This window comes from Balaenoptera musculus, chromosome 5 (genome assembly GCF_009873245.2).
Source record: "Balaenoptera musculus isolate JJ_BM4_2016_0621 chromosome 5, mBalMus1.pri.v3, whole genome shotgun sequence".
In the NCBI taxonomy this organism is placed as follows: Eukaryota; Metazoa; Chordata; class Mammalia; order Artiodactyla; family Balaenopteridae; genus Balaenoptera; species Balaenoptera musculus.
The window spans coordinates 118,089,403-118,103,171 of NC_045789.1; the positions used below are offsets into that span (position 1 = coordinate 118,089,403).

Consider the following 13,769-nt stretch of genomic DNA (forward strand, 5'->3'; position numbering starts at 1 on the left):
CCACCTGGAGTTATGAGACTTGTTTGTATCATGACTCTGCCCCTCCTACCCATCTCCCTGTGGTTCCTTTTTATCTTTAGTTGTATATCTTTTCTGGTAGGTTCTGTTTTTTTGCATCAATGGTTCTGCAAATAGTGATTTTGTTGTGCATGTGAGAGGTGGTAAGTTCAGGATCTTTCTACTCTGCCATCTTGGCTGATCTGATTCATTAGACTATCTTCAAGTGAATTAAGGAATGTGGTCTGGGCTTCTGTTTCACACAGTGTGTGGTGCCTAGAACTGAACACTCACCTCAGAGTGGAGTGGGATCATCGCCATACTTACTTGACAGGCAGTCCTTGTAAAAAAGTAGCTGGGGATCATATATGCTGTCATCCCACTGCATGTTCATATTGACAAACCTACATTTCTTTTTTTTTAATAAACTTATTTTTAGCTGCATTGGGTCTTCGTTGCTGCGTGTGGGTTTTTCTCTAGTTGTGGCGAGTGGGGGCTACTCTTCATTGCGGTGCATGGGCTTCTCATTGCGGTGGCTTCTCTTGTTGCAGAGCACGGGCTCTAGGCATACGGGCTTCAGTAGTTGTGGCTCGCAGGCTCAGTACTTGTGGCACATGGGCTGTAGAATGCGGGCTCAGTAGTTGTGGTGCACGGGCTTAATTGCTCCGCGGCATGTGGGATCTTCCCAGACCAAGGCTCAAACCCGTGTCCCCTGCATTGGCAGATGGGTTCTTAACCACTGGGCCACCAGGGAAGCCCCACATATTGGAGAACTTTTAAATTGCCTTTCTCAAGTACACTGTCTCTGACACTGCTTATATTTATTTACCTAACTTTCCTCAACTCCCCCCCCAAAATATTCAGTTTTTAGTGATCCATCCAAACAACGTTTTCCAAGACGCTTTAACTACTACCCTCGTTTCTTTTTAAAATCTCAAAATACCTAAATAATGAATTTTGTCTGCTGAGTAAGAGCATATGAAGTGATTTATTGAACTGGTTAAGATCCATTATATACAGGTAGAAACCATCAAAATTGTACAGGGAACCATTAAGAATATTGATAAAGACAGTTTTACAGACAAAACAACAACTGGAAAATAGTTTTAACATACACAACATATAATTATGAAAAAAATATAGAACACAAATTGTTCTACCAAATAGATTCCAAGGTTATTTAAAAGTCTGCTATGCAAACTTTAAGTTGAAAAATGTGTTCAATGGGGTTACATGGTTTAAAAAAATTAAGTATAATGTAAAAATTAAGTTGTTTTTTTCCTCACTGCAAATGGGAGAGGAACCAAAACTTTTTACTCCAAATCTATACATTTTGAAAAATAATTTATATGTCTAGCACAAAGAAAGAAAATTGAGAATGTTTACAGTTCTGTAAACTATGCCTTTCATGAAATGCAAACTGCATCAGTTTTAACAGTTAAAAATTGTGCAATCAGAAATAGACTGTTCCCTTTAAGGTACAATTGTACCTTCATTGGCTTTATACCTGAGCACCAAAGCTGTAGTTCTAAATGCCGTCTTGGAAAGCTATTCTGAAAATGAGCAAGAAATCAAAACTAGCCTGTTATTATCTGGAGAGTTAGGCACCAAGAAGGAGATTATCTCCTTAGAAATGCAGTATTAACAATAGAGAAGGTTCAATTAATTAAGCAGCTGACAGATCTCCTTGTGAACACAGCAAAGGAAATCCACATAGGATGATCCTCCATAAAGTCCTTTGTCTTCTACCAGGAACTGTCGGAAAACCATTTCTGGCTGTTCTCGCTGCTTTACTATGGTAAGCTAGGAAAAAAAAAAAACACAAGGTAGCTGGTTATAAACATTTTATGAATGTGGCTAAATTTTGTATCTTTCAATTTCACCAAAATTACATAATGTCCACTGTCTGTGAGGCCTTGCAGGATGATAGGAAAGTGCCTATTATCCAGAGTGGAGAGAGGCAATGACCCCAAAACCACAAAAACCAAGACATACAATTAATTATAAGTGGCAACGATGAAACATAAGCCGAGTGCTACGGGGAAGGCGTCACAATGTAGTGGCTGTACTGAACCTTAAAGGACAGGGTGGGATTTCCTTAAGGAGGTGGGGGCCGAGCTAGCATTCCATGCGGGGACCACATACAAAAGACACAGTCCTGCCTGGCATGTAAAGGAGCCCACACTTCTGAAAGGCAATGGGAGGTAACGCCTTTGGGTTTTTGTAGGGAATGTGATCCAGTGAAGGTGTTTAAGAACAACTGGTTATGGTGCCTAGAATGCACCGGGGGGGTGAGGGAAACCAGACAGGAAGCAGTTGGAAGCATCTAGGTGGGAGATGATCAGGATCTGAATTAGGCAGTGTAGGTGCAAAGGAAGTGGATGAAAAAGAAAATGTAAAGTTCTTAAACCACTAAAATTAATTAATTCTTCAAATATTCAAAACAATTTTTACACTGATTACATGTGGAGATGATAATATTTCGGATACACTAGGTTAATAAAATCCATTATCAAAATGGATTTTTTACATTTGAATTGTGGCTACTACCAAGTATAGAACTGCATGTGCAGCTTGCATTATTGGACAGTGCTGCTCTAGAGGGAGAGGCACATGGAGAAGAAACCCAGAAGAGGGTAGTCCGTCATGAATACTCTGAGCCCTTCTACTTACTGACCGCCCCCTTACTCACTCCTGTGTCAGGAATTCAGAGCAGATGATCAGAACGGTCAGAATTTGATATCTGTTGAGCCATGAGCGTGGTTAATGGAGCCGCACATGCAAATCATTGTCTCCACCTGCCTCCTGTATGATTCAGAAGAGCCAGGGCATCATCTTACTTCCTTTCACGTGCGGAACCACCCAAAGGGCCTGCAGCTACTAGCTTCACGCCAGCTGCAGCGAGGAAGGTTTGTTACATATCGGCTGGAAGGGCCCAGCCCTCCCTACTGCTGCTTTATATAGGCTTTTTTTTTTTTTTTTTAAATCAAGTAGAATAATGTTGTCAACATGGCTTGCTTTTTTTCCTTTATGTTATTTTGGCCGGGGCCTTAGGCTGATAAACTCTGAACCAACCCTGAACTAATAATAATATTATAACAACTGCTGCTACCATTACAAGCCAGCTAATTCCATGTGGATATGGACACGTGTGATGTCTTGGCTTGTCAGTGCCAAGCCCTGGGAGCTGACACTGGAACAGCTGTGTGGGCAGTCATATTCCACTCTGACATGGGGAAAGAAACTAACCCCTTCATGGAAACATCTCCAAAGGAGTTTAAGATGTGCATCCTGGTGAGCCTGAAACCAAGGCGATTTTCTCTTTACTTGTGTTTTCTCCACCTTTCCCCAGGTGCCACTAGGACCTCTGCCATTGTGCATTATCGGCAACAGCAACGTGGGTCCAGCCTCAGTGACACAACTCAGGCTGAGACTGGGCAGAATAAAAACATGGTGGAGGGAAGGATTTGAGACCTTGATTTCCTTAGAATTTAATTTCTCTATGGAAATTAATGGAAGTTCATATTGCTCATCTGTGGGGTATTTTCTAATGCTGCCATTCATTTAGGTTATTTATTTTTTTGGTTTTCATGTGGTACTCACTGTAAAACCTTCTCTGATGAATGCATCTGGCCGTGATGTGAAGTGGAAAATAGAATGAATTTCGGCCTTGGGGGAAACTCAACTATAAGGTAAAGTAATTAATATCCTGCTCTACCATTTGAGTCTCTACAAAGTTGGACCACCCAGCACTTGTTGGTGGAAGGTCTCAGGGAACTGCATTTATAGAAGTGGGGGATATGCTGTCTTGACACGCTAGTGGTCTTTTTTCCTCAAGGGGTACACCACACAAATCAGAGGAGAAAACACTGGGATGGATTGGGAATCCATATTTTATTACCCTCCTTAACATTTCTATAGGGAGGGACATAGCTCTGTAGAGTGGGGGAAGAACAGCAAAATGGTCACTGTTAGTCTCCTTCCCAGCTTCCTGTGTGTCCTCTCCAAGGAATGACTGGCTAATTCAAGAGGTCTAAATCTGATATTCTCTGGGCCATGTTACCAGTGGCCTTACAGAATTATTGTACTTCATAAGCCATTTTCATCTCTCATTGCCTATTTCACAGGGAACAGATAAAAGGTAGCAGTGATTAGGATGGCCCAGAAGGAGTATGTTGAATGAAAGGAGAAGAGAGCCATGGATATAACTTAAGAGAACAGCAACTCTTTTTAAGGGGCAGATGACTGAAGAGAAGCCAGAGGAAAAAGGTCAGTGAGAAAGGAGAAGAATCAGGAGAGTATGATGTTTTGAAAGCTAACAGAAGAGAAAAATTGAGGAAAGAAGTAGTATTTGATCTTGTAAATTCTGTAAAGGGATTGAGAATAAAATGTCTTCAGCAATGTGGCAGTTCATAGAAAACGAGAGACGGGAATAAGGAACTATAAGCAGTTTACATAGATGACTTTTCAGGAAGCATGGCAGTAAAATGCCTGCTGTGTTGCTAGTGTTCAGTACAAATTTGCGGGATAAAATGAAAGGAAAAGGAAGCAGAATCTTGGAGAAGCAGCAGCTTCAAAGAAGGTAGATTTGAACAGCTTGTAAACTGGAAAGGAGCCGATGGGGAGGGAGTAATCCAGAAAACACAAGAGGAAGAAGAGATAACTTGGAGCCTGGAGGACCACGAGCAGGGCAGGGGGAGAATTTGTCAGTAAGGCATTTGATGTAGGTAATCTGGAAACACACTGTGATAGGAATCTTTTTTTTTGTTCCCCGACAAATGTAAGACTGTGCAGACAGTGAGGTCTAAGAGGGCTGATTTTCTGCAAAACTAATTAGCATAATCTAGAAGGTAGCAGTGCCTTCTGGGTTTGATTTTGCTATCTTTGACCCTTCCATTTCAGCTTTCCCAATCTTAGTCAATCTTGACTCTTTCAAAGAGATTTAAAGACTCCTTAAATGTGTTTTCATTTCCTTTGTGTGGTCCATTTTCAAATGTTGGAGAAAAGCATGCAAAACCGAGTGCATTGGACTAAACAGCCAGGGTCAGGCCTGTGTCTGTCGTGACCTAGCTGTGCAACCCTGACCAAGTAAGTGAACTCCTTTGAGCCTCACTTTCATATCTGCTAAATGGCGATGGGGGGAGCTGAAAGGCTAGGGGTGGACCAGGTGTCTCCTAGATTCCCTTAGCTCTCACATCTCTGGATTTTAGATTTTCAAATTCTTTATACAGATGATACCCTGAAAATGGCAAGGATTTTACAAACAACAGATAAGTTTGCCACTGGTACATAAAAAAATCTGATTAAGTATTCAAGCTAAAATTATTGTATTACACAATTGCTTATATTTTATTTACATATCATATTTGGAGCTTACCCCAGATATTTTAATAACCAAAGCTGACATGACCTTGATTGATAAGGGGTTACTGGAGCGGGTGGGAGAAAGCAGAGGAAGGAGGGGCTGCTGAGCACAAGGGTGATCCCCAGGTTTAGTCTGGCCTCTTCTCTGCAAATGGGCTCAGTTGTGGAGACGCAGCTGCTGCTGCTGGGACAGAGGTGGATCATCCTTGCTGTGCATTCTGAGCACCAGCGGTCTTCAATTTGTGTTTCATAAGACCCTAAGATTTCATTACATGTCTCCAGGGTGTTCAGAGAGTGAAGAACATGTTTATTTTGAACCTTCTCTGCCATCTCTAGGTCCTGTCCTAAAACTGAACCCAAGTAGTGATGTAAAAACAGTTCTGGAAAGGTTTTATGTTCACCCAGATGTCCTAGAGATTATAAAGCTCTTTATTAGTTCAAATTTCCTAAGTTCTACCTAAAGTTGATGTTTGCATGCGTGAGTATCAATGGTAAAGAATGTTGATGTAAACTGATATCACATTTATGTTTCAGGAGAAAAATAGCCCCATAATACCCTGGCTCCTGTAGAGGCCTGCCTTCAGGTGAGTGTCCTGTACCTCTGCAGGAAGTAGTACAGTAATAGACCACTGTCATCTGTACATTCCAAATTCCAGGAGATTCTAATATTGAGCTTGAGAAGGAAGACAGAGGTGAGTACGTGGGACTTAGCGACAAGGCATAATTTTCCTGAGATACAGACATTTTAAACTCTTTTCCTCAAACTCAAAAAGGAGTCCTTAGAAGGACTAGAATAGCAAAATTTTTCAGAGATAATAAAAATTGTAAAATCCAAATATAACAAATGTTCTAAGTAATTTTAAGCACTGACGGAAAAATCATTTCAAAGCCTGTTAATAATATCAATTGTTTCTAAGTTAATACTTAGTAAGATGACCCATGGTTAACCCATGGTGATAGCTGTTTATTTTTATATGTTTGTGATTGACAAGGAGGTAGATATACTTAGAGGTTAATGTGAATTTTCTATCAAAAAATCATGTTATAAAAATATAGGACATGCATTTTAAAAGTTTGTAAGGAAATTTTTAAAAAAAGACTTGAAAAAAGAAAAAAATAAAATCTCATTCTTACCTTCATTGAATATGGCCGCTTCTGTTGGATAATACCCATTATCATTCTGAGCGTTTGTGAGTACGGGTTTCCCAGCTCAGGCAATAATGTCTAAATTTAGGAAAATCAGAGTTTAAGTTTCAGTACAATTTCTGACATTTAGATAGAAGCAGAATGAGATTACTAGAATGTTAAAGTTAAAAAACATCCTTCTAAACCATATACTGAACTACTGGCTTAGTTCATTTACCTAAAAACCAAAAATATGAAAAAATGTACTAAAAATTATTCATACTTAACAGCATGCATTTCCACCAATGAACTCTCTTTTGAAAATAAAAATCCTTCCCTGGAACTTGACACATGTATATCACTGAAGTGACACAAAGGGTGTTATGTTTTTTACAAAGGATGTCTTTGGCCCATTCACCATGATTTTCATCCCTTTGCAAGATGGATATTTCAAGGCTATGCTGTGTGAGAAAAGGACACACTTTAGTCCTTCAGCGGATCAGTTGCAGGACCCTGAGGCATTACCCCATTTGGAAAATGCTATCCAAATACCACTGTTCCAACATTAAAATTAACCACCAAATGCTGATTTCTCAAAGGGAATGTGGCCTCTTAGATTTCCCTGAAATCTGGTTCATGGTGAACAAAAGATAACTACCCAGCTGCATGTGGCCCCTGGGGGATGTGAAAGATCTGGACTTAGATTTCCTCCATTAAGACAGTAAAATGCTAATGCATGCTTCTAAGCAAGAAGACACAAAGAGCTAATACATCATCTCTGAGTTAGCCATTGAAAAAGTGAATTAGAACATTCTACCACAAAGTCACAAGTTTCAGGAAAAGATCATGGCCAATATTTTTCACAGGAGTTGTTAAAAAAAAAAAAGCAGGAAATTCATTACTTATATTCACATTCCACTCCCTCTGTGTATTCTTTGACATTAAGATTAAGATCTTTTTATTAAAAATAAACACATAAGTATACTTCATATATATGTCTCAAAGTACCAACTGCCTCTAAAAAGAAAGCAACATTTAAGAATTTGTATATTACTACAAAACACAGAAAAAATATACTTACCATATCTGTGTTGACATGTGCAAAAGATGGCACGTTAAATATTCCTTGGATGAGTTCTGGTGGGCTACTTACTCCCAACCATAAGAACATGTTCAGACCATTAGCCAATAGGAATATTCCTTCTTCTGAAAGACGGGTCTCAGAGCAACGAATAGCAGCAGGTAATGTTGTACTCTTGACATCTAATGTGTGCTATGCAGGCAAAGGCAAGAGAGTTAGAAACTCCCTCTTTCTTCCCTTCCTTCTTTCCTCTCTCTTCTTTTCTTTTCCCCTCCCTCCCTTCCTCCTTTCTTCCCTTCCTTCCAGTACATATTTAATGAGTTCCTACTATCTACTAGTCCTATCTACTACTATCCTACTAGTTATTAGACAATAATCCCTGCCTTGTACAGCTAACAATTTTCTGGAGGGAAGAAGAGACAACAAATAATCTAAAAGGGTTATGAAGAAAAGAAGCAGGAAAGTGGGATAGGGCATGTCCGTGGTGGTAGTGTTACAGTTTTAAATAGGGAAGCCCAGGAAGGCTTGTTGAAAAGATAACTTTTGAGTAAAGACCTGAGGGCATGAGCGGAGGGCCATGGGGATATCTGGGGAAGAGCATTCCAGATGGAGGGAACAACTGGTGCTGAGGTCCTGAGGCAGGAGCTTATCTGGGATGTTCTAGGATCAGCAAGGAGGCCAGTGTGGCTGGAGTGGAGTGAGAAAGGGGAGAGTAATAAGATGAGTCAGACAGAAAGGAGGGCAGGGTAGCACAGGCAGCACTGGGCCAGGGCGGTAAGAACTTTGGCTTGGGCTTCCCTGGTGGCGCAGTGGTTGAGAATCTGCCTGCCAATGCAGGGGACACAGGTTCGAGCCCTGGTCTGGGAAGATCCCACATGCCGCGGAGCAGCAACTGGGCCCGTGAGCCACAACTGCTGAGCCTGCGTGTCTGGAGCCTGTGCTCTGCAACGGGAGAGGCCGCGATAGTGAGAGGCCCGCGCACCGCGATGAAGAGTGGCCCCCGCTCGCCGCAACTGGAGAAAGCCCTCGCACAGCAACGAAGACCCAACACAGCCAAAAATAAATAATAAATTAATAATAAATAAAAAATTTTTAAAAAAAGAAAAAGAAACACACCTCTACATAGCCATGGATCAAAGAAAAAAAAAGTTATTAAAAAAAAAAAAGAACTTTGGCTTTTACTGAAATGAGAAATCCTGGAGTGTTCTGAGTAGCGGAGGGACGTGAACTGACAATTATTTTAACAGGATCACTCTAACTTCTGTGCCAAAAACAGACTGGAGGGGCAAGCAAGGAGACTTGTTAGGAGGGATTGCGGTGGTCCACAGGAGAGGTGATTATGCTTGAGTCTGGGTGGTGACGTATGGGGGTGAAAAGTGGTCAGCCTCTGGATAATCTTGGAAAGGAGAGCTGACATGTTTGCTGATGGATGAGATGGGGTGGATGAGGAAGAAAGCAGCCATGGGTGACTGCAGGACGTTGGTCCTGAAGAACTGGAAGGAGGGAGGGGTGATAAATGGAGACGGGGAAGACTGCAGGAGAAGCAGGCGTGGGAGGTCCAATCAGGACTCAGTTTAGGATGCCCGTTAGCACGCTCACGGAGAGACGCTCGGGAGGCGACAGAAGGCACAGACACAGCCACAGTTCAGGGCAGCGGTACTGCTGGAGACAGGAACCTGGGAATCATCGGTACAGAAATGTTGCTGAGGGCACAGGTAAGACCCCCAAGGGATTAAGTGTAGATAGACAGCAGACGCTTCCCTGGACTGAGCTCCGGGGTACCTGAACAGGGAAAACAGGGTAAACTAGCAAAGGAAGCAGGAGAGAAACTGGGACAAGCCAAGTAAAGAGGGTGTTTCCAGAGGGAGAAGACTGTGTCAGATGCTGAGGACAGGTCAGAAAGGAGGAGGACTGCCCACTGGACTCAGCAAGGCGATTTTGGTGGAGCGGTGATGCTCGTGCCTCTGAGAGTTCTAGTTTCTCTGGCGCACAGTTGATGATCCAATTTCATATGAAAATCAGTTGTTAACAATTTACATCTAACATTCATATGAAGTGAAAGGATCAACAGCTAATTACTTCCAACCTAATTTAATGCTCTAATTGCACTGAGAGCCTGGGTATGAGTTTGGATACAGGAGTTAGAAATAAGCCATCAGCCTTCCCCCCTCTTATCCCTCAATTATAACTTGTTAGGTCTCAGGGGAAGGAGTCGAGTCAGAGAGTACAGGGGCCTTCACGACATCAAGGATTACCTTTCAATAAGTAGAATACATTGCCAAGTAAATTCTCTGAGGACAAGGACAGTTCCTTCCGCGTACAGTGTAGGTAGCCTCAAATACATGCTGATTTGTAAACCCCTGATAGCATTTGCTCAAGGCTAATCATAGCCATTCTGATTAAATGTGGTGACTCTTAGACATTCATATACTGTCTAAAAACAGATAACATGTGTGCACGTGAAATCCCATATACACACGTATCAGTTGCCTTTCATGCCTTAAGGCTGGATTTCTTCAACAACTTGTCGACTCACTTTTCAATCTGCCTATTCAATTGAAGATTACCAATTTGGGAATGAGGAAGGAAAAGCAGTCATCTGAAGTCCGCCCACCACCCACACGGCCACCGCGAGCGCAGGTTGAAGCGCATGCGCAGGTCGCCCAGAGCCGCGGCTCTCAGGCCCTCACTACGCCTTGTGAAGCCATGCGTGACTCGCAAGTTTCTTGTTAAGAACGAAATGTTTCAGACATAACACATGGGAAAAGGCAAAATATGATTCCCTTCCAGACTCCTCTAGGAAACGCGCCAGCGCAGTGGGCTTACTATCGGCCGAAGCTGTGGGTAGAAGAAAAGCTGAGAGTCGGCCACACCCATGGTCATGACCAGCTGCCTCTGGTAGGCCCGCTCATCCGTTGAGATCTCTGGTTTGCTGAGCAGCACGCAGTTTTTTAACAAACAGTTCATGTACACTGGCAATACTTTCATGGAATCTGGTAAAATAAGCTGGAAGAGAGAGACATTGGTTTCAGATGCTTGGTCTTTACCGAAAATCAAGACCTGCAGCAACTTTACCTGTAAAATAGAAAGGTTTGCTGTTGAGATCGTGGAGAGGATTAAATGGTAACCCACGTAAAGCACCTAAAGCACAGAAACTGGCACAGAGTAGGTACTGAGAGAGCGGCAGGTGGCTTTATTTTCTCTAGTACTCTAGCAGCTTGGTGTAGTGCTTATCAGCACAACTCACGGCCGGGGATGCCATCCCAGCGCTGCCTCTCACCCGGTGTGTGACGCTGAGCAAATTCCTTACCCTCGTTCCCTCGGTTTTCTCTTCTAAAAAAGGAATAATAGCCCCTCTACTTCATGATCATGGGGTTGTTACGAGGATTAAATTATTTCTAATTTGTGAAGCACTTACAATAGTGCCGAACAGATAGTATCATATACATGTTTATTAAATAAAATGAAATAAATAAGTTATTTCCTAATCTGTATTACCAGCTTCTACCTCTTGAGGTCAAGAACAGCATTTCCAACTGCCCACGAGATATCTCTTCCTCTATGCTCTTCGTGCATCTGTTAGTCATAGACTCATCAGACAATGAATGAGTGCCACCACGTCACAGGTTCTATCAAAGTATCAAGGTCTACAGAGGAATGAGGCATAGTCCACATGCAAGATGTCTAATGTCCACTGGGGATGATATACATATAACAGATAAACCATAATAAGGAAATTGCAATACCATATGTAGAAAATAAAACAGGAAGTGCTTCATGAATTTATTAGCTGTGTCACTACTGAATGCTAACGAGAACTCAAACTCCTACAATTCCACAAACATGTTCTTCCTGTTACGTTTCCTATTTTAGATACTAGAACTACCAGATGAACCCTAATTTCATTTTTTCTTTACCTTCAATTAGTACATGAATTCTTTCTATTCTACCTTTATAATCCACCTGTACCTTCCTCTCCATCCTCTCTTTGGCTCATGTGACCTCATTCTGACTTCATTCTAACTGCCTCAAAGTACATACCATAAAGTGATGCCCCAAATAATAACACAATGAAACAGTTCTAGAAACACAACTTGATGGGTAAAAAAACTACAAATAATTTGTAATTTGTAAAATTACAAGTAATTTGCCTGTGTGTTTAACCTTCTCCCCAACTCAATTTTATAAATATGGCTAAGAATCAAGATCGACTGATCTGAATGTCACTTCCTTCCATTTAACAGTAGGTCAATGGACAACGAAATATCCACAAAAAAAGTATATATGGGAGATAATGATAATCTGTAAATAGAAATATCTGGTCTATAAATTCATGATTTCTTTTTAGCTTTCTATCTTAATGATGAAAAAGAATATATACTTATCAGAATCCACACCAAAAAGGAAATTTCCCTCAGGGCTCTGTAAGGATTTATTCCTCAACTTAAATCCCTTTATCACAGGTCTCTTCTCATGATCTATTAAGTAAGGAATGCGTAAACAGAACTTACTTCACTGGTTCAGGAAAACATATTTCAGAACAATCCTACTTTGTAGTTAGTTTTCCCTCTCAACTTTTATCTCCTTTCGAAGAACCAAAGACAGTTAAATAAATGCATGTTTCCTCATATGAGGAAAAGCTCTTTTCTTCTTGTAATTTTCTCTCTAGCATAAAATTTTTTTCTTTTCTTAAGTTGAGGAATAATCAGTGTTCAACATCATATCAGTTTCAGGTATATATCATGATAATTCATGTTTGTATATACTGTGAAATGGTGACCACAATAAATCTAGTTAATATCATCACCGTACAAAGTTACAGAATCTTCTTTTCTTGTAATGAGAACTGTTAACACCTCCTCTCTTAGCAACTATCAAATATGCAGTTCAGTGTTATTAACTACAGTCCCCATGCTGTACATTACTTCCCCAGGACTTATTTATTTTATAACTGGAAGTCTGTACCTTTTGAGCCCCTTCACCCATTTTGCCCACCCTCCACCCCCCAGGCCTCTGGCAATCACCAGTCTGTTCGCAGTATCTGTGAGCTTGGTTTCTGTTTGTTTGTTCTTTAGATTCTACATACAAATGAGATCATATGGTATTTGTCTTTCTTTGTCTGACTTCTTTCACTTATTTAGCGTAAAGTATTTTTATTTGACAACATATGGAACTGGAATATGTTTTCAGCCAAGGAAAATTAGGAAAAAAAAAAAGAAAATGATTATCCAAAGGTATAGGACACAGATCATGGTCATATTCCAGAGCCATGTGGCTCCAATACTATTTCTGGGCTAATTACCAGTTAGGCATCTTAGATGTTATGGATTAAGAATGTTCTTAGATTCCCATAGAGAAGCATATATGTACAGTTTTTTAATATCGTCTTGCCATTCACTGGTTGCTGCTCATTAATCAGGTCATATTAAGACAGTTTAGAAATGTGTTGTCCTGAAAACCACAAAGAGGTGAGCTTGGCCCATGATGACACTATCAGGGCTGAAAAATCTGATTAGAGGAGACTGGATTATAGAGGGCAGGGGGAAGAGAACAGAGGAGGTAAGAAGGAAATTTTATGATGAAGAAAAATGGAGTTAGAGTGAAAGAAAACAGAGAGACAGTCTTAGTCTATGTTTTTGAGGAGGGGAAGAAAATGTGGCAACAGATCGGCAATTAAAACCTTTCCCCACCTCCTTGATCCTCTCCATAAATAATGAAATTATTCTCAGGGAGAAAAAGTTTGAGTGAGGAGGGAGTGGAAATTCATGAATCCACAGTTTAATTGAATTTGGAGAATTCTCTGCTTTGGGTTTTGAAGTAACAGATGTGGTAATGAAAAAAAACTATTACTTTGCAATTAAGGTCATGTGACTTGCCTTTTAAAGTCAGTGTACTCCCATATGATGTAATATATTTAAGTTCAGAACAGTGGGTTGTTAGATTTAATAAAAAAGAATCTACATTGCTTATGTAAACTTAAAAATTTGTTTTAATGTTGTTTTTAATTATATGTCTTAACCCAGCATCTATCCTGTGACCCCCCCCAAAGTGTGTGTCTCCTTAAATTTTAGACCTTAAGCACCTCTTTTGCATCAACCTAGTCCTGGCCCTGGCAATTCAGTAAAAGCATATCTCCTGAGGTCCAGTATCATATAATCCAAGTATATAGGTCCTTAACAGTCTTGCTTGGATCAAGGAAACT

General features: G+C 40.8%; 1 protein-coding gene across 2 annotated transcripts in view; it reads right to left on the reverse strand.

Moving 5' to 3' along the window:
* Positions 1-962: 962 nt before the first annotated feature.
* SEC24D (SEC24 homolog D, COPII coat complex component) overlaps positions 963-13,769 on the reverse strand; it is a 111,673-nt gene continuing 98,866 nt past the window's right edge. Inside the window, exons 20-24 of one of the 2 annotated variants that reach the window (XM_036852301.1) lie at positions 10,394-10,573; positions 7,568-7,759; positions 6,496-6,585; positions 5,918-6,034; positions 1,672-1,800 (exon numbers count right to left, since the gene is read on the reverse strand). In XM_036852301.1, coding sequence (XP_036708196.1) covers positions 5,942-6,034; positions 6,496-6,585; positions 7,568-7,759; positions 10,394-10,573 — 555 coding nt within the window. In that variant the 3' untranslated portion in view covers positions 1,672-1,800; positions 5,918-5,941. Of the gene's footprint in view, positions 1,801-5,917; positions 6,035-6,495; positions 6,586-7,567; positions 7,760-10,393; positions 10,574-13,769 lie in introns of both variants that reach the window. The other variant, XM_036852300.1, reaches the window with a different exon arrangement.